The 20,109-nt window shown below is 38.3% G+C and overlaps 3 protein-coding genes across 5 annotated transcripts in view; 2 read left to right on the forward strand and 1 right to left on the reverse strand.

Moving 5' to 3' along the window:
• The window catches only part of LOC103145867 (lymphocyte antigen 6 family member D), a 670,619-nt gene that overhangs the window by 204,028 nt on the left and 446,482 nt on the right, over positions 1 to 20,109 (forward strand). The gene's annotated exons all lie outside the window — the stretch shown is intronic.
• Positions 796 to 9,977, reverse strand: fahd2a (fumarylacetoacetate hydrolase domain containing 2A). 3 transcript variants are annotated; one of them, XM_016677125.1, is made up of 8 exons: positions 9,813 to 9,977; positions 8,752 to 9,017; positions 8,392 to 8,608; positions 5,433 to 5,492; positions 5,157 to 5,355; positions 4,253 to 4,361; positions 3,769 to 3,856; positions 796 to 899 (listed from the first exon to the last, which is right to left on the reverse strand). In XM_016677125.1, the coding sequence occupies exons 2-8, from the start codon at positions 9,015 to 9,017 to the stop codon at positions 837 to 839; spliced, it is 1,002 nt and encodes a 333-aa protein (XP_016532611.1). In that variant the 5' UTR covers positions 9,813 to 9,977; the 3' UTR covers positions 796 to 836. The 3 variants fall into 3 exon arrangements, with proteins under 3 accessions (XP_016532611.1, XP_016532610.1, XP_007563553.1); XM_016677124.1 differs by lacking the exon at positions 9,813 to 9,977 and adding an exon at positions 9,681 to 9,806; XM_007563491.2 differs by lacking the exon at positions 9,813 to 9,977 and adding an exon at positions 9,729 to 9,753 and having other exon boundaries at positions 5,193 to 5,355.
• On the forward strand, positions 10,227 to 19,770 carry LOC103145860 (putative aminopeptidase W07G4.4). Its single transcript, XM_007563490.2, has 16 exons — positions 10,227 to 10,333; positions 11,064 to 11,105; positions 11,194 to 11,284; positions 12,636 to 12,784; positions 12,870 to 12,978; positions 15,557 to 15,684; positions 15,766 to 15,865; positions 16,372 to 16,447; positions 16,527 to 16,612; positions 16,707 to 16,811; positions 17,764 to 17,839; positions 17,932 to 18,050; positions 18,135 to 18,218; positions 18,302 to 18,359; positions 19,120 to 19,301; positions 19,382 to 19,770. Exons 1-16 carry the CDS (start codon positions 10,323 to 10,325, stop codon positions 19,517 to 19,519), a joined length of 1,554 nt encoding a protein of 517 aa, XP_007563552.1. The 5' UTR covers positions 10,227 to 10,322; the 3' UTR covers positions 19,520 to 19,770.

Raw genomic sequence — 20,109 nt, forward strand, 5'->3', positions numbered from 1 at the left:
TACAAATCAAACTGAAGGGCAGCTGAAAGTAATAAAATCCAATTATTAATGATTATATGGCAGCTGCAGACGCTCATAAGAAGCTCAAATAAAACCATCTAATGTTTCACTAGCTATAAAAAAAAAATGAAACTGGGACAATTAAATGATAAATATTCTCTTAAGCAGTTTGATATAAATAATGTTTAATATTCTTGTTGCACAATTTTGACTAATCTTGCTTTCTTTGATATATAGATCTTAATTTTAGTTTAATTTTCCACAAAAAGATCTAATTATTGTTATACAAGATGTCTTCAGTCAGATGTTCCTCTTCAAAAAATGTCGAACTGCATTTATTGGACCCAGATAAACAGATTAGTTCCCCTGCAGCTGTCTGTGGGTGGTAATTAAAGAGGGCTTCTGCGCTTTGAGCTGCAGGGAGATTGAACACAAAGTTCTTAATACCGATTATGAATTCTCCTTCAGGTAACATGAATATTTTAATTCCATTATAGTTTGCGTAATCTTCCTTTTCATGAAGTAGCTGCCATGCAAATCCTCTAAATTTGAAAATAAAAAATGGAGCGTTTATTGTCCGGATTTTTATTTTTTTATTTTTTTGGTGCGTTAAAGTTAGTCGAGAGGTTCATGGTTTGTGCTGTACATCATGAGTGGGCGGCTGCTGATGGACACTTTACCAGCTGGTGAGTCAGTAGGTTGAGTCACTAATTACATTGTTTCATGTTGTAGTAAAAATACCACATTTTCCCTCTTTGTTACTATTCAACACTTGCAAATAAAACAAACAACTAACTTAATGTATTTTTTTTTTATTTTTCAGTTTCCCGTTGAGTTTAAACCACCTTGTTGATGATGGAGCCAATCTGGTCAATCTGGCACTCCACTACATCGCCTCTCTGAAAGGAAACAGTAAAACATTAGTTCAGTTTAAATTATTTATTCCTTATTAGTTTTCCTAAACATGCAACCAAAAGACAGCAGAGCCTCATCTTGCTAAAATAAACAGTTTTAGAATCACTTTGCTGATTTTTCCCACTTTGAGGGACAATAAAGGTTATTTATGTTCTATTCTTTTTTAGAAAAGTAAAGGTGCTCTGTAAAAATATTTACACCCCCTGAGCTCTAGATTCACAACTTGTCATGTTACCACAACAAGCCTCTGTTTTTATTGTGATTTTATTCAAAAGACCATAAAAGCAGCACATAATACTAAAGTAGAAGAAACATAATAGATTTTTTTTTCATCTAATTTTTAAAGTGAGGGGCTTTTGCATGAAGCTCGTTTCCCTTTAATACCCCTAAATAAAATCTAGTGCCACAAACTGTTTTCAGAAGTAACTTAAAGAAAGGGGACTTATTTTGCTAAATAAAATTTTTGCATAATTTTTAAACTTTGATTTGGGTCTCAACTGCTTCTAAAAAAAAGAGCCAAAATGCTTAAAAAAGAAAAAAAGAGCTATTTTTCAACAATAAGTTGATGTTTTTTGGTGTCTGGAAAATGAGCAGTTTCAAAAAAACTCCCGATTAAGTCACAATCGACAGGCACAGTGCCGTTACCTAGCAACCAAAGCTGACCTCCAGCACGTTTGGTCAGCTGGTTTTACCGCTGTACGCACTGTATAATGGCTGCTGGAAAAGGCAACTGTTTTGTTAACTTGCCATCCAGAAACCACTTGCTGCATTCTTGTTGGTTGCGCAGAAAGCTCCACTTCTGCTTTTCAAAGATGGACAGTTGTATTATTGCGCATCTGTTTGGAGAGATTTGCACATGCAAGTGTAAACGTTGAGCTGGGTGGCGTGGCCAGCAGCAACTTATTTTAATTTAAAATGACAATAGGCAGAACAGAGCAGACTAAAATGTCTTCATCTGAGAATGATTTTGTGCAAAAATATAATGAAAATGTTTTGTATTTCCCTTCAATCTATCCTAACCTTTTGAAGGAGGTATAACCTATAAAATTTACTTTTCTTTTTAAAATGATTCACTACTTTGTTTCTTGGCCACATAAAATAACCATTTTTGTGGCTGTAACTTGACAAACTGTGGAAAAGTTCAGGACCGTCTTAATACTTTTACAAGGTGCCGTGCGTCACATGGAAGACGGTACATTTATTTTAAGGAACACTCTCCTGTTACCATTATTACCTAATTAGCTTTTTGTCTGCCTCAACATTTGGTCAAGAATGGTCAAACCCCATGGGAGTGGAGAAAGGGGAAGCAGGAAAAACACAAACCGCTCCAAAAGAAATTGAATCATGCTGCCGAGTGTAAGATCTGCTAATTAACAAGGCGGTACTGCGCCAGAATCTGATCCCCTTCTTTATTTTTTGGCCCATTTATGAACAGGAATGAAGCTTGATACTCGCAGATAAACTAAGCTCTGAGCTAATTGTATGTCTCATGCAGCGGCTGGTATGAGTCACTACGCTAAAATCCACTTTTCTGTGATTTAGGAACTCATTAAAAACATGTTTTGTTGTGAACAGTAGAGCTGAAGTGAAACGGCTTCTATTTTTACACTGAGGTTGTGCAGAAAAGTTGCATTAAAAGCTGACGTCAGCTACACTTTGACATTTTCACTTTGGGCTTTCATAACTCGCCAGGATTATTTTTTTTTGGCCTTCCGGTAACAACTTCCCCTTTGACAACGGTTATAAAACAAGCCAAAGCATGATGAGTCCACCCCCATAATCACCAAGTGGGAAGATGTTCCTTTCACAAAGCTCTGCTGTTTTAGGCCTCCAAGCATACCTACGTGCTATTTTTACTGCATTATTCCGTTTCAGCAGAACTTGTGACGCATATTGTTACACAGCTGCATGCAATAAAGTTACACTTTCGTACACATTTCTGTGTTCTTATTCAGTCTGGAAAAAGTTAGGATTTAGATATTTTCCAAGTCTGGATAAAAATGAAGAGTGAAAACAAAACAACTCCAGAGCTAACCTCAGTGAAGATCTGCAAACCAAACAAAATCTGTCAAATATCTGTGCAGCAAACCTTGTTTGTGCCGCTAACACTTTAAATGTTTCCAAAGGTCAACCCAGCTGCTCCACATTTACAAAATCAAACAAATTTGGTGTCAATCAACTGTGCTACAAACATTTTGTTGGAAAAAAATGCAATTACTTTCCATTTAATGTTGATCTTTGATTTCTGGAAGCTTTTTTTTTTTAATCTAAAAAATTATAGCGGCACAAACAGAAATCTTTGCTGCACAAAAGGCAGCACAGTAGATTGACTGGCTGCCTTTTGATGACCTCTGGAAACATTCATTAATATCTTTAACATGATTGCGGCACAAAAGGATAATTTTTGCTGCACAAACATGTGACGCAATTTCACTTAATTTGCAACTTGGGCGTTAATTTGAGTTTTTACACCTGAATTAAACAAACATTAACGGAGTCGATCAGGTATGTTGAAGAAGGGAATTGGATGCAGTGATATTCAGTAAATTTGAATAAATCTCCCATTGAGTCTTATTCATCAGATTAAAAATACCTTCAGGTACTTAGTAAATATACTTTTAGTAAAACCCACATAACATTTCCGTTTCTTTATTGGTCTGATGTAATATTCTGAATCTTGATGTAATTTTTGTGAACTGAAAACAAATAAAAGCTTTCAAATGTCCCATCTGTGTGAAAATAATCTATATAAATGAGTTTTTAGAAGATATAGAATATGTTAATTTACTGAATGGATCTGGAAAGTTGCAGGAGGAAAATGTCCCGCTGTTATTTGCGTCATGCATGAATCACCTTAAGAAAGACGGGTGGGTTCCTGAAAACGCCCACACCGGGAGGAGTTCCCGTCAGGAACACGTCTCCTGGAGTTAACGTCACAAACCTGAAAGACACATTTATTTTTTATAAAAAAAGAGCCTTGAAACAGCATTAAAAAGATTAAGCTGTTGCAAAACAAACAGATAATAGTGATTTACTTTCAAATCTGGGCAATAAAGACGTTTAAAATAACTAGTGCCAGTTGTAATTTTGAAAGGAGCCAGAAATGTGTTGTGAGTTGCCAGCAGGACATTCGCTGTCCCTCCAGCAAAGGAGGGAGAGGCTTTACCGTCCAAAAATGTAGAAATCAGATTAGCAACGCTCCAGTTGGTTGGCTGGTTTTGAGTGAAATGTTCCAGTCGATGTTGGATAATTCTCTGCTGAAGCTTTTGGAGACGTGAAGACAAGACTGTGTGCTCTATTAGGGAATCAAAAACTGCAGATTGCATCTGTGACTTACTTTGAAACCCAAGCAATCAGCGCTGCGGTCTTGAAGATCATCTGGCTGGTGTTGCTGCTCTGCACAGTGTCCCCGTTAACCAGGCAGCGGATCCCCAAGTTATGAGGATCTGGAGGAGAAAAGGATGAACAAAGCAAATATCCTCCTTAAAACATTTGAAACATTCATAAGGGACGAGACTTTAACCTGTTAATTTTGATTAATTACAAAGATTTTAAAACGCTAAACACAATGAATCACTTTTTTTGTCTTTTATTTCATTGTATTTGTATGAGCTGCTTGCTGTGCTCCCCCTACTCAACGTTTACACTCACACCTAAAAATGGCTGCAAACAGAAGGCCAATTATACATCCATACATCTTTGAAAAGCATTAGGGAACTTTGATGTTTCACTGCAAAACTAAATGTATTTTTTTATCCAAAAAACTCAATGTTGCTCACGGACGCTGAGCTAATGCAGATATTTTTTCCTCTGATATATTCAAGACGACCACAACTCGCTGTTTGCTGCTTGTTGTTGTTATTCCTGTCTTTATAACTTATCTGGTCAACTTATAAATCACTAATGTACGCAGGTAGACAGAAACCAGTGTCAAATCCTAAGATTTTGCCCATGTGGGTTTTTTTTCTCCGTTTGATCCATTTAACTAACTGGAAATGAGAAGTAAAGTCAATCTTGTTTATATAATCACTGATTTAGTTGTATTCTCATTTTGTTTGAGCTGGATTTTTGCAAAAACATGGAGAAACGATGCACATTATTCAATTTTTTTCCTCTATAATGACTTTGTTTTTTGTCACCGATGCAGTACGCATTCAGGGAGCCATGCTTTCCTCTGATTTTAGCTTGTTAACTCAGTGACGCAGCAAACAGCCAAAATCACAGTTAATTGCATGATTCACCAGATTGCCTCCGTCCTCCTCCTCGTTCTCTTTCACCTTTCACAGCATCAATAGTTACTAGGGCGGGTCCGAGAGGGCAGAAGCTGTCAAACGTTTTCGACAGCAGCCACTGCTTCCCGTTGCGCTTAAACTGCCAGTCGCGAGCGCTCACGTCATTCGCCACGGCGAACCCGGCCACATGGGAGAGAGCGTCTTCCTCCTGAAAAACAGCAGGAGTGACGATGGTTTCACCAGAAATGCTTCACCAAGGTGGGTTAGCAGGGATGAGAGGCTCACCTTGATGTGTTTTCCTCTTCGTCCAATCACAAAGGCCAGCTCCACCTCCCAGTCCACCTCCTGCAGCAACAGAAAAGACCAGGATAAAGTCTTAAAGGTGACCTATTCCTTGAACAGGTTAGGTTAGGGTAGTTCTGTGGTCTATTCAAAACATGTCCCTATATAGATAATGAGATTTTCTGGTCAGTTCTGCCTATTTTGAGCTGTTTTTTTTTGTTTGTTTTTTTTAAGCATTCTTGTCACTTTAAATCCAAATAAACTGACTGTGCCCACCAACCATGTGGAAATGGTGCAAAAGTAGAGCCTCTAGCACAACCAACAAAAAATACAGCAAGTGGTTTCTGGACAGAATCCCAGCTGGCCAAACGAGCTAGAGTTCTGTTTGGGTTGCTAGGTAACGGGCTGGGCCTCCCTTGGGTTGCTAGGTAACGGGCTGGGCCTCCCTTGGGTTGCTAGGTAACGGGCTGGGCCTGGTGATTCGTGATAGAACATTCCAAAGGTTTTTGAAATGGCTCATTTTCCAGACTTAAAAAGAACTTATTGCAAAAAACAGCTGGGTGTTTTGTTAAGCGTTTAGAAGCACTTTTACAGAGCCCCTAGGGAACATGGGGGGTGGGGGGGGGAATTATTTTGCGTTACCTTACAAAACTTTTGTTTCCTCGCAATGAGCAAACGCACCCTGGTCCATTTTGTATACAGCCACAAATGTCAATTTAAATTTTAAAATATATACACATTTAAAGATCATAAGTGTTCATATATTCTTAATCCTTTGGTTTAAAAAAATAGATTGAAAATTGATTTATTCACTGCATGTTTGTCTCTGTAAGGTTGAGATGCACATGAAAACGGCCCTTTATACTCTATACTCTTTATACTTTATATTCATACTACCAGCACAAAAAAGACAATCAGATGACTTTTACTCAAAAATAGTCCAAATAGTTTGGATGTATTTTTCTCTCTTTCCTTCTTACATAAAGTTTCTGTTTATATCTTAGAAGGGATGGAAAAAGATTGAAAGTCCGTTTGGCCTGTTCTGCTTTTGCATTTTGCACATTGGTTTGTCCATTTCTACCCTGAAGAAAAATATATAAAACTTCAGATATTTAACAAACGAGAGTTTAACAAGCATGGAAAAAACCTTCTGAAAACCTTATATAACAGCAGCGAGTACAGTGGCCACCGTAAGAAAGTTTTTCAGTATTCAGTTATGCCTCCTGAACTTATCAGTACGTTATTGTGAGAGAACGCAAAGAAAAAATATCTTCCACGTCCCCTGGGGGGCTTCGTGCAGTAGAGACCCAAATGGAAGCATAAAAATGTGCAAAGTCACACATCAGACGTGGATTAAAAAAGTTCAGATAGGACTTCATTTTTAAAAGAAAAATAAATCTCCTCACCCCTGAGTGATAATTTATCTTCACTGGAAACATGGCAAACTGGTGGTAGGTTGTCTCTAAGTCAGGAGAAATCAGTGGATAAAACTGTTCAGGTAATATTTAATCCCCATCAACAGCACCAGACATCTGCAGAGAGATCTAACCGAATTAAAAGACAAAGCTGAGCCCACACACCGACTGCTCATCCTGCTGCTGCCGACTCCAAAAAGACAGAAATATGTAATTCAGCTCAGCTGCTCTTCACGTTAATTACTTTCATTTGGTCCAGTTCAAACGTTTTCAGTTGAAAATACTTTTGGATCACAAAAAGGTTTCATTGTTTTTAGTAAAACTGCAGAAGTTGTGACATGACAATGAATTAAGCATGCAATATTTTAAATAATCAAACTGGCCTGATTTATGTCCAGAAGCATAAATCAGACCAGTTCACCCATTTAAAAGACTGATCTCTGTTGCTGCTAAAAAAAAAAGGAAGACTATGAGGAGAGTAGTGACAACATCTTCAATCTGATCTTATCAAAGTCGTGAGGGAGGGTTCTAGATTGTCCTTCCCAGACTTTATCTCTGCTACGAGGGGAAGGATTTACAGGCTGTGATACCCTTCCACCTTCGAATCGCACAGTGAAAAATAAAACAGATGTTTCACCCGGGAGGGTGAAGTTTTAAATTATTGGCAGAGTTCGTCATCTGTGTGAACAGATTCATCAAGATGGAGAAAAACAAATAAATCCTGCTCCCACTTTCATCTGTTCTTTTGAATAATATCACTAAGTGGTAGAATTACAGCCCTTAAAGAGTTTTTATGTTCCGTACATTAACATAGAAATTATGTTTGACTGATAATACTACAATTACTACATTTTGATTGAAAATATGCTGCTTTAGCGACTAAAGCTTTCAGTGATCTGCACTTGTACCACAGTGCCACCTAGTGGTCATACATTACTATTAACCCAGCATACTTTAATTTGTTCAGGTTGTTTGCAACAACTTCAGAGCTGAATATTATGTAATCCCTTAACTTGATAATTAGTTTATACTCTACAGTAATCAAGCTATGAATATAATTAGACCAGCGTGTCTAAAGGTGGCCCTTGTATTAATTTATTGTGGCCCCTAACTGCAGTTCTGAAATGGCACCAATCAGATCATCCAGCAAATGCAAATGGACACTTTTTATCATTTTATTATGAGATTTTCTGATCTATATCTTAAATGTAAAATGTTAGGTACAACTCAAAGTATTTTTTTTATTAAAGCTAGGAAACTATGCAACTTTATTTTTGTAAGAAACATCTGAGGCCCTAAATGAGACACGTAATATTTGATTATTTCCTTCTTTGGTTTTTAAAACATTACATTTAATTTAATGCTTAAATTGAAGTAAATAATTATCAATAAAATTATTTTATGCTTTTATTTGGGGTAAAAAAAACAAACATTTTGTTTAAAATTAATGTTTTTCAAAGGGTCCCACAGTTCATTGCTTTAGCCTCATTCAGTGGTTTCAAAGCAGCTCTAAGAGTCGTTTAGTGGAGACGTTTCCTTTTTGTTACCTGGCTCTCTGGAGGCAGAATAATGTCGCCATACGGACCCGTGATGGCACTGGGGAACTTGCTGAAGATGATGGGTTCTTCAGGGATCGGGGCATTCTGCTCCAGACAGTGGTCCCGGTAGTTCATGCCCACACACACCACTTTCTCTGGGGCCAAGATGGGGGATAGCAGCTGGATGTTTGCTCTTTCAACCACAAACTGGCCAGATGCCAGAGCTCTGCAGAGGAAGAGCACTTACTGGAGGAATTTCATAGTGATTATCCGTTAGGTTCATTCATATTACGATGCTGACAAGAAGAAAAACTGAGATCAGAGAAGAAGAAAAATAAATAAAAGCATGAATAAATCCTGTTTGGGTACCTTTGTGCACAGTCCAGCCCTTTGTCTCCCAGCTGCAGCAGCTCTCTCACAGTTGAAGGCATAGAGGAGTCAAACGCCTTCAGATCCACCACATTTAGCCCCTCGCCTTGCTCCACTCCAACTCTGATATCATCTCCGTCACCTGTGCGACGAAACTGCACCAAACGCATCGCTGCACCGCTTAAACCTCGCTGCTGTGTGTCTAACGTTTGTTTCTGAGAGATGAAACTCCTGAAGATGCAACAGGAGCGAAGGGGAATTCTCATCTATTTATTAAAAAGAGAAACAAACTTCATGTAAGGTAAACTGCTAACGAGTGTAATGGAACATGCAAAACAGCAATTTAAGTTGACTGTCTATTATGAGCTTCTTTGCTAATATAACATTTTATTAAGGTTTTGATCTCCAAAATAGAATGTTTTATAATTTATTTCAATATCTCTGGAAAGAAATGTGCTTTAGCAGAGTACTACTTTGTTCAATTATCATTATGGTTTGGAGCATAATATTTTTATGATCCAAGACCCGAGGTAAATCCAAGATAATTTGCGGTAAAGCTTGAAAATTGAATTGTGTCCAATTTCAGAGCTTTATCTGTTGAGCCAAGAGAAAAAATGTCATTCTTTATGCATCTAAATTTGATAGACATAAAGAGAAAAAATGCTTGCAGCTGCATTTGCACCCAAGTCTGACGGTGCGAACACAAATGCACGCCACACTTTTCAGACTTATCAAACTTTACAGGGTGACTCAACATTCACATACTAAAAACAAGGGAGAACTTAGTAAGCGCCGTGTAAAAACGTTTACAAGGGATGCCAAAATAATATGAATTGCAACCACTTATCTGTCGCAGCATTTAAAATGTGAAAGAACTTCCTTAGATTTGATTAAATGAATCCCAAACACAATGTTTCACAGCTGCCTACCTGCAAGTCGAGAAGCTTCCTACAAATGCCTGCTCAGGAGGAACGTACCATTGCAACATAGCTACCAACAGCCAAACTAGTGACTGTGCGACTTTGCACTGTTTGTAGTTTGCAGCCGACAGAATCACTCACCTCCACGGTTCTGCACAAGAAAACGCTACAACTAGCTACTTCCGGTCAGCCTTTGTAGTCCAAAATGTCAGCTTGGTCAAAAGTGATTTATATGTTTAAATTCACGTTTTATTGGCACCGTAGCTATTTTAATGACTGCGTCTGATAAACCAGTCTGTGTTATTTAAAATATTAGAAATATTCTGTGTGCGTTTAGTCAAGAAATACATAAAACTACATTACCCAGCAAACCCTCTGACGGAAGTTCTCCTCCGCTAGCTAAATTATGGACAAACTGATTTAAAAACACTTGTTTTGACAGAAACATATTACCTTGTTTATATTCAGATTAGAAAACAGCACTGTGATAACTCAATGTTTATTTTAATATCGACGACGCTTTTCAAACGTTGGACTCGTTTGAGTCCGTGAAGGCATCACCGGTCATGTGATCAAGAGAGGAAGCGGTTCGGAGAAGGAGCCGCTGACTGTCGTCTCTTTCACCTCGAAGGCTGCAGGAGGACAGCAACAATGTGCACCAGGTGAGGTTAATGGTCTTTAATTTATCAAATCTGAGTCTTGTCCGGTTTTTAGTATCACCTCACGCATTGATTCTAATTTTGAGCTGCCTTTTCAAGTAGTAGCTGCAACCGTGTGGCTTTTTGTTACACTTTATTTTTCCACAATTAACTACTTTGTTTTCTTTAGACTTGTTTATTGTACCTATGTATTTATTTATTTAATGCTAATATTCAAGAGGCTGTTTTTAACTGTTTTGTTTGGGGAAATTTGACACTTATATTCTGCTTTTGGGATTTAAACTAATTTGGATTAAGTTTCCTTTAAAAGGCTTCACAACTGCATACATGGCAGTTTTAGTTTCTCTTCCTGTATGTCATATGATACTAAAACCTTCTTCTGTTTGGTGTTAAATAAAGTTGATTTGTCATCAGATTTAAAGTCATAATCGTCTACAAAGGGAGGTGATTGCACCCTATAAAGTGTGCAAAGAAATAAAAGTAAGCGTTAGATGCAGAGATTTTGTTTTATTATTCTGCTTTGCAGGTTGCAACAAGAAAAATAAGTTTTTACCCTCATGAGTCTTATCGGCTGCTTTCTTTCTTTCATAGCTGCAGGTTTCAAAGGTCCTACAGTTTTTTTCTTCTTGCTGTTATCATTAAGTCATATTTTAAACCAGACCTGTTGCTTCATTCTGTCTTAGTTATCTTGTTATGTTGTGTTGCTGACATTGCACTCTGTTTCTCTGTCCAGCGCCCAGCCCACTGAGTGGACCAAAGACCTCACAAACCAGAAGTGAGTATCTGGAAGAGTCCTACTCCTCTTACTCGGTCTGTTTCAGACAGAATTGGATGCTGATTTTATTGTTTTTTTGTTTTTCTAGTTTTGATGGCATCATCTTGGTGACCCAGAGCCATGACACTCTCCCACCTGAGCTGGAGAGCTTGAAAGCCCCGCTGCAGGATTACAGCTCTGTAAGTGTCTGCACTTGCATCCCCGCTGGCTTATAAAGTCAAGCTGCCACTGGTTTGTGGAGGTTTAATTTTCCTTCTGCATTGCTAGTTCTTCACAATGGCCCTAGGTATTTGCCTTATGTACCATTTGTGTGAAATTGAAACCAAAACTTTACGTACACCAAATAAAAAGACACATTCTCATTTTTTCCTCACTTTGAAGTTAAATCAGACCAATCAGGTCAGTCAGAATTATCAAAATTATTTCTAGTTGATAAATGCTTGAAAACGTAGTGAGAACTTTTTTTAGAGATCTTTTTGTAACTTTCCTTGAGTTCAGAAGTTTCCATACATTTTTTCAGTAGCTGCATTAACAATAATCATATAATCAAAATAAATTCGCTTAGTGGAAAAATGGCAGTTTTGGAAAACTAGTTTTTCAATAAAAAGTTTTGGCGCTGGGATGAGGTTTGGTTTTGGCTGTACCGAAATTGGTTTATTTTGCAAAACTGCAATGGAAACATTTTATTTGCATCACACAAGTCACAAGATGACACGAAGTGGCAAAGCTTGTTTTTAATGTGTGAGCAAACTTATTGATGTATTATTTTAGTTTAATTGCATTTCTTATTTAATTGAAATAGTGCAATTGTAAAGTTGAGTGTTTTTTTTTTTGTTTGGTTTTGTTTTTTTACATTAGCAGAATATTGACAAAGTTTTAGACACATTTCTAATGGAAATGCTGCTACCGTCAGTGATGATTGTCTTTTAAACTCTGCGATAAGTCGAACCTTTTAGTTTTGCTTCTCACAATAGTTTATTGAAGATCTGACTCATTTCTCCTGACAGAACTGGTGGACATGATTCTAACTTGTATTTATTTGTTGGTCCAGGTGAATTGTTTATTTAGTTTGGATATTTAAAATGTCTTCCAGTTCCAGTGTTAAATATTCATTAGAAGTTTATTGATCTTTCAGACAGAGTGTATTTGCATTGCTATTATATTACTTAAAAATATTCTCAAAACAATATTATCATTTATCACAATAACTAACTTATAGTCATCCAGCAAAATTGATCATGTATCATGAAATTAAAACAAAAAAATGAATCAATAATGATTTATGAAGTAATATGAAACGCTTGTACATTTTTCAGGTATATTGTCAGCCCAGCTTTACTTTTGGTACAGATACCGATACGTTGAAAATGACCATGACGTTGTTAATGCCAGTATGCTCTGCATCCCTACAAACAATCTACACTCCAGTTTAACTCTGATATGTCACAAAATGTGAAAAATTGAAGAGATATAATTTCTTTTATTAGACGGCTCATTATCAGAGTTGCTGTTATTCTTCGTGACCTCTAGGTGGACAGCGGTTTGGGGGATGAGGTGGTGCTCATCAAGGTTCCCAGTCTTCCCGGGAACCGTCTGATATTTGCCTCCACCGGCCCAGTGAACCGGGACTACGACGACGTCAGGCGTTTCAGTGACGCCGCGATCAAAGGCATCAAGCGGTCAGTTAACAGCATCTCACCGGCCTCTCCTCCATGTTTCATTTTATCCACAAATCTTTGCTCAGCATCATTGTCTCATTTGCAGTGCCTTGAAAGCTGGCATGCAGCGCCCCCTGCTGGTTTGCCCCCCCCACAAGGACTATAAGGACAACGCCTTGGCGGCTGCACTCGGTGCCCTCCATGCCCTCTACATGGTGAGAAACTAAAGACTCTTCTGGAAAATAAAGATCATTATTCCAGACAGAGCCAATGATCACATTTTTGGGAACCCCTAGGGGTTTTTTTTCCATGTTTTTGTTGAAAAAAACACCTTGTAGCATTTAAAACAAGTTGTTCAACCTGTTTCACTTGCTTGATTAGCCATCAGTTAGACACCTGTCAATATAAAAAGTGACGAATGTTATAAAACTCACTCAGCAATGAAATCCAGCACCGACCTTGTCAGTAAATGTTGAAGGTTCCCTGCCAGATGGGTGTAAAAGTTGGCATGCAAACAAAATGGAAAGGTTATGAAAACATGAGCTCGACCAGTCTGACATGATGGGACAGGGAACCGAAAGCATGCAACGTTGGCCTGAGAAAAAGATCACGTATGCTCACTGAGCGACAAAATGGTGCAGACTGCCTTCAAGGTGGTAAATACATTGGTTATTTGCTCACTGGCAGTTGTTCTGTTGGGTAAATGTAGTTTTTGAGCTTGGAAATTTCTGATTGTTGCGCTTTTGAAACTAAGAAAATTTCCAAGTTTTTTCTAGAACATTTCTCAAAGTTTGAGATTTTAGGCAGCAATTTACTCATAAGTTGTTGTTTTTTTGTTTGTTTTTGTATGGCCGTAATACACCGAAGTTGACTTCTGTGTGAACGGTTCACGTCCCCAAAGCGATACGCATGCGCAGAAGAAGAACGTTGACGTCACACAGCAGCGTACTGTTTACGGAAGTAATAATGGATGGACTTAAAAATCGATCCGTAAATGCACGGATCGATTTTTAAGTTTATTCAACGTTGTTGAATAAACTGTCGACGTCTTGTGTCGACAGTATCGACACAAGATCAAAAGACTAAGGAAGCTAATAAAAGAAAGCATATTTAACCGAAACGGCCTGGGCGCGGCGGTGGCGAAGAAGAAAAAGTCGCATTTGGGTGAACGCAGTTTAAGGCAGTGGTCTGTCACTCTGCTTAAGCACACCTGGCTCCAATATTGGCTCATTATCAGAGCTCTGTAGCGCTTGACTGCATGCTAGTGACGCAGTTTCAGCTTTTAGGACAAAGGCGCAACCTAAACTCGAGGTTGCGCCCTTCAGGATTGCAGTTTGAAACCACTGCTTTATGGGAAACATTCTTCATAGGACGGGGTGGAGAGAACCGCATGCCGACTGTAAGAGCCATGTGAATGAAATAAGTATGATTGATGTAACGGGAGCACACAGCTTTCACACATGGGTGTGTCGATGTGACTGTCACCAAGGTATGAATGGGAAGGTTACTGGGGCTGGCTTGGTGTGTCTGAGGAAGCGGTGCATCGGGGTGGTCATAGTTTCTGTTGACCGTAGTGCCGTTGATTGTTGGCACTTGTGCATTGTCTGTGTCGCAGTCCTTTTAAAGTTTAAAGTATGACAATCAAAGTGAAATAAATCGATAATTGTGACTGAACAAAGAAGTGGCCTGGAGTGCATCAAAACAAGCGTTTGGACAGTTGAGATTCCTCGAGTAAACCCAGTGCTGCCCTCATACTCCATTAGTTTGCTGCACATTTACCAATCTTTCATGAGAAGCTGGTATGTCAAAACATTCCACCTCCCATAGCAGCTGGATCAACACCAGGGAATGTGGTCATAAAGAAATGCTTGCAATAACTCTACGCATATTTGGCTTGAAAAATGTACTTGACAACATTACTTAATGTCAATGATTACTTGACATTATATCATCGTCAAGTAATTATTTTTTTATCCGTTCTTAAAACAATTTAAACAACTTGCCTGAAAAGGTGCAGGCAGAAGAAGGAGCGAGCATTTAAAGTATATTATCATGAAAGATCTCTTACCATAAGAATTTTGATTTATCTTTGTAATAATAAAATGTATTGGAAATTTTACTCTTATATTTTCATCACCATTTATTCCACATCAAAAATATATTCAAAAATATAATTAAATGAAGTTACTGTGTACAGTTTATTTATATTATCATTTTTTAAAGTAAGTAGCATCCTGAAGAAGTCTATTTCAAATGGGAATGTTTTTCAAGAACAGTATTTTAGTGTTGCTGCGAATGCTGTGCCATGCTGTCACAGCCATACAGTTATCTAAACCAAGAAGCAATATTTTCTTAAATTATAGTTTTTATCATTTTCACAATATAACCACAAAATATCACGCTAAAATTTAAAGTTCGTATTGCCCACCCCTAAACTAAGGTTCCCCTTCATTAATAGTTACAATCCATAAAAACCCACAACATTTCACTTCTTATATCTAAATCACTAAACGGAAAGAAAAACAATCCAAAGTCAAACAGATGCAACACGATTTGAAGTTTACTCTTGTAACCAGCAAATATTTTCATTTTTGTAGAGGCCATTCTTTTATCATTAATTAAATTCAGACATAAAAAAAAAAATATTTTTAGCTTTTATGTTTTGTAAATTTACAAATATGTCACAAATTATGTTTTATGTTTAGATTCATGTCTTTAAAAATTATAATGCAGTATTTGAGCTCTGACATAATTTCAAATGCCTTTTAGTAACAAGTTTTCTTACCTTGAAAGCCCCTTGAAGTGCGAGAGGCGAACATCAAGTCGTCGGTCCACAAGGTGTGCGTTCTGGGTCTGTGGGCGGCGCAGGAGGCTGAGGGCCGGCGGCTGGTGGAGCTGGCCAACGCTCTGGAGAGCGGGAGGTGGGTCAGACGCTTCGTTTCACCTGTTTTATCAGGCTCTGTTGTTGAAAACCCAGCAGCTGCTTCGCTTTGTCTCCTCAGACTGGCCTACCGCGACATCGGCGGCTCTGACCCTGAACGCATGGCGGCTCCTCGCGTGGCCGAATATGTCCAGGAGCTGTTCAAGAACAGCCCTGTGGAGGTAGGGGCGAGTCCTGCACACATGCAAAACAAAACAAAAAAAAACAGTCATGTTATCAGCAAATTTCTTTTCGGTCATGGTTGATGTATGCAGCATTTTTATTACTGAAGGTAACTTAGTTACTTTTTCTATTTAATTACAGCTGCAAAACTTTCAGGGTCTCTACCAACTTCATACATTTAAAGATTTAAGTTCTTCTCTGCAAAATAGCTGAAACTGTGTAAAATGTTTAGTTTGTTGTTCTGTAATATTACAATAAAGTCTTTACAACAAACAGGATGCATTAAAGACAACTGCTATCAGAATGACTGATAGCAGTTGGGTTTTATTCATGGGTTTTACAGTAAACTTTTTAAACATTTCCAAAACTATTTCTCATTTACCTTCCAGTTAAATTAGTCTGTTGCATAACATTTCAATAAAACTAATGAAAGTATAAGTGGCTCCAGCGACGCGCTATAAAACACAGAAACAGCTGGATCTTCACCTGGTTTGTGTGTTTCCAGGTGGAAGTGCTGAGCAACGTGAATGCTCTGGAGAAGGAGTATCCGTGTCTGGCTGCAGTGAACCGCTGCGCTAACAGTAAGACAGCAACTTTTCTTCTCAACACAGATTTCCTACAGATCTAATCAGTCCTATTAAAAACCTAAAACCTCTCCAGATGTGCCTCGTCATCAGGCGAGAGTCATCAAGCTGCAGTACTGTGGAGAGGGACCGATCCAGAAGACACTCATGTTGGTCGGAAAGGTGAGAGTTTTAAATGTTTGCTGATCTGTCATGGAAGAATAAATAAAAATACTACTACTACTTGTAATTTCCTCGTCTTGTTCTCTCTTTGCAGGGCATTACCTACGACACAGGAGGAGCAGACATCAAGGCTGGAGGCTTCATGGCCGGGATGCACAGAGACAAGTGCGGAGCTGCTGCTGTTGCTGGATTCTTCCAGGTAAATAATCAGTTTTTCTACATCTCACTTGAACAGAAGTAAGTAATTTAATCCACAGGTCAGATAATCACAGCTGAGGGCAATTAAGAGAAACCAACTAACCTAACAGCGAGCTGGAGAGACATGATGGAAAACACAACAAATAAATGTATAAATATTAAAATATTAGTTTAGGAGAAGGATGCTTGAATGTGAATGTTCTCTGCTGCTGTTAAAATGAGTTGTAAGAATCGGTAGAATAAAAGCAGGAGTTATTGATTAGACTCATATTTAGGTGTCCAGTTTGTCCCTGTGAGACATTATCAGACACTTGGGTCTTCTTTAATTTCAGTTCAAGTGAGTTTTTTTTTATTTTATTTTTTTTAACCGTTTCTTTCAAGCTCTAAAATACTCACATAGTTTCAAACACTCTGCTTTTCATGGATCAGAGCAGCTGTACATTGTCTGCCTAAAACTGATTGAAGATATTATAATTATTAATGGTGTGTCCAAGTGAGTGAATGCATATTAATTCTTTATTATAATTTATTTGTTTATTTCATTCATTTACAGTTTAAAATGAACATGTTGCATGTTGACAAACATTTTCAATGAAAATGAGTTGTTTGAAGAAAAGGATCATATATAGTCTTCCCCTCACTTTACCATAAGCAACTAATGGTCACTCATCCATCCATATAGATAAATCTTTGATTACAAAACAGAAGTGGGCCCAAAGCAGAGCCCTGAGGACCCCAATGTTAGATCATTGGAATCTGTTAGGATGTGGTTTATCTGGACACTAGAGCTTCTCACCAAACTATGAAGTCTGTTAATTGACTGTCTTGAATTTTTTTCCATTTCTAAAATAAATAATAATAATAATTGAGGCATTACTTAGAAAAAGTAAATTGGACTGAAAGAGAAACCTCACCATTCAGATTCTGTTTGATGTAGATCTAACCTCATTTAGATTTTAGCCCACCTGAAGCCGAGACATCTGAAGGTGTTTGGTGCGATGACCATGGTGAGGAACAGTGTGGGCTCAGGTGAGTGTTGACCTCTTCATACCTCCACTGACGTGTAATAATAATAAAACACATCCTGGTCTCACCTGCCACCTTCCTGTGTGTTTTCTCAGACTGCTACGTTGCAGACGAGCTGGTGGTGTCCCGCGCCGGTCGCAGAGTCCGGGTGGGAAACACAGACGCAGAAGGCCGTATGGTGATGGTGGACCTGCTCTGTGAGATGAAGGAGAAGGTTGGAAACTTTGCATCGACCCTCTCACCGATCCGTCATTTCCTCTAATCCGTCTCCTCTAAATGTGACGGTTCGTCTCTGCAGGCGGCGCAGGAAGTTTCCCCGCATATCTTCACGATTGCAACTCTGACTGGTCACGCCATTAGAGCCATGGGACCAAACTATTCTGTGAGTTCTCTGAAAAATACAAACCTAAACTCCTAAACTGGAAGCGTTCACGCTTTTCCTCGTTACAAATATTATCATTGTAGATCATCATGGACAACGGGCCGGCACACCGCAACGGGAACGCCGCTCAGTGGCAGAAAGGTGAGACGAACTGTGACTCACTGAGAGGAGAGGACATTTATAGAATAGAATAGAATAGAATTTTCCTTATTGATTCCCAATGAGAAATTACTTATTTGTCCACAAACTATTCCATCTGAAGTATCACCACAACAAAGTATGTTTCAGAGAATTATAAGTAATTATAATATGTACATGAGATTGATGTTGTAATTTAAAAATGACCTAAATATAAAATAAAGTAACATAATAACAAGCATGTACATGGAAATATGTTAATTTATGAATAAATCTCTAAATGAGTCCAGAGAAAGTCTAGATTTAAAGGTACCGAGTTTGGCTTGTATCATTTATTTATTATTATAAATTCTTATTACGATAAATTAAAAAAAGATTTATCTCTATGGAAATTATTATTGATAAATTAAAAAAACTAAACAGACATTATGATCGGACATATTTTTGTTATTTTAACCACTTTTTGTTTGAGAGTATCAATAAATATCGGTAAATTTGAAAATATGATTAAATTGAGTTAATGTGTTCAGTGTTGATTTCATGTATCGGAAGTGAAAAAAGTGAATTTGTTCATCTTTATTTGTAAATAATTCTGAATTTTTGCTGATTACAATCCTTAATTTGTCCTTTTCAACTGCAATACATCTAATTGCCCACAAGGTGTCACTGTTGGGACTATGTTAAGACGGTAAAATGAAAGTTTCTGCGTAAGGCTGAGTGTTTGCAGCTCTTTGTAACCTGAGCTCGACCGTCGCTCCTGCAGCTGGAGACGTGCTTGGTGACGTGTTTGAGATTTCCAACATCAGACGGGAGGACTACGAGTTCCACAAGGGCCCGTCTGAGTACGAGGACATCCTGCAGAGCAACAACCTCCCGTCCTCCGCCACACCGCGAGGACATCAGACCCCCGCGGCCTTCCTCATCATGACCTCGGGCCTCGACAAGGTCGTCAGAAAAACCCAGCGCTTGTGCGTATGCCACTCGTTGGATCAGAACCGCTGACCTCTGTTTGAATGTCTCCACAGCACGGAGTCGACTCGGACGCGCCTCTGCCCTACTCCCACATCGACATCGCTGGATCCAGTGGTCCTTTCCCCGGAGTCCCCACGGGAGCCCCCATTGTCGCCATGGCAACCAACTACATCTTTCAAGACGGCCTCTAAAAAAATATATTGATTTAAAAAGAAAGAAAAACCTTGATGAAATGCCCCTAATCTAGCATTTTCCTTCAAATTTACTCTTGTGAAAACCTCAGGTTTGTGTTTGTTTCTCTCTTTCTTTCTGAATCTTGAGTGGAAGAAACCTGCGAAGTGGCCTGAATCGGCAAACTCTCAGGGGTTAAATTTAGACATTTATGAAACCAAGTTCTGCTCATTACTCAATAAAGAAGTGGGGGTTTACGGTTGTACTGCTATGTCCGTCTCATATTTGTGTTTTTTCTTCAAACATATGAAATGTTGAAATCGGATGACAATTTATAAAAGTTGGGTACCAGAACATTTATGACTCCAGTAAAACTGGTATGATGTTGGTTTATTTGATTTGAATTATTGGAAACGTTTGCCTTCACACATTTTATCACAATATTTTGAGGCACTACTGTGACAAATATTGATTTAAAAAAAACTTTTACTTATTTTTTAGGTATTTGACTGCATGGCACAGAAAATATTGTTCTTGAAAAACATTCTCATTTGAAATTGGCATCCTGAGTGTCGTATTCAAATTATAATAACCCACATGATATCACACT

This window comes from Poecilia formosa, unplaced genomic scaffold (assembly GCF_000485575.1).
Source record: "Poecilia formosa unplaced genomic scaffold, Poecilia_formosa-5.1.2 Scaffold148, whole genome shotgun sequence".
NCBI lineage: Eukaryota > Metazoa > Chordata > Actinopteri > Cyprinodontiformes > Poeciliidae > Poecilia > Poecilia formosa.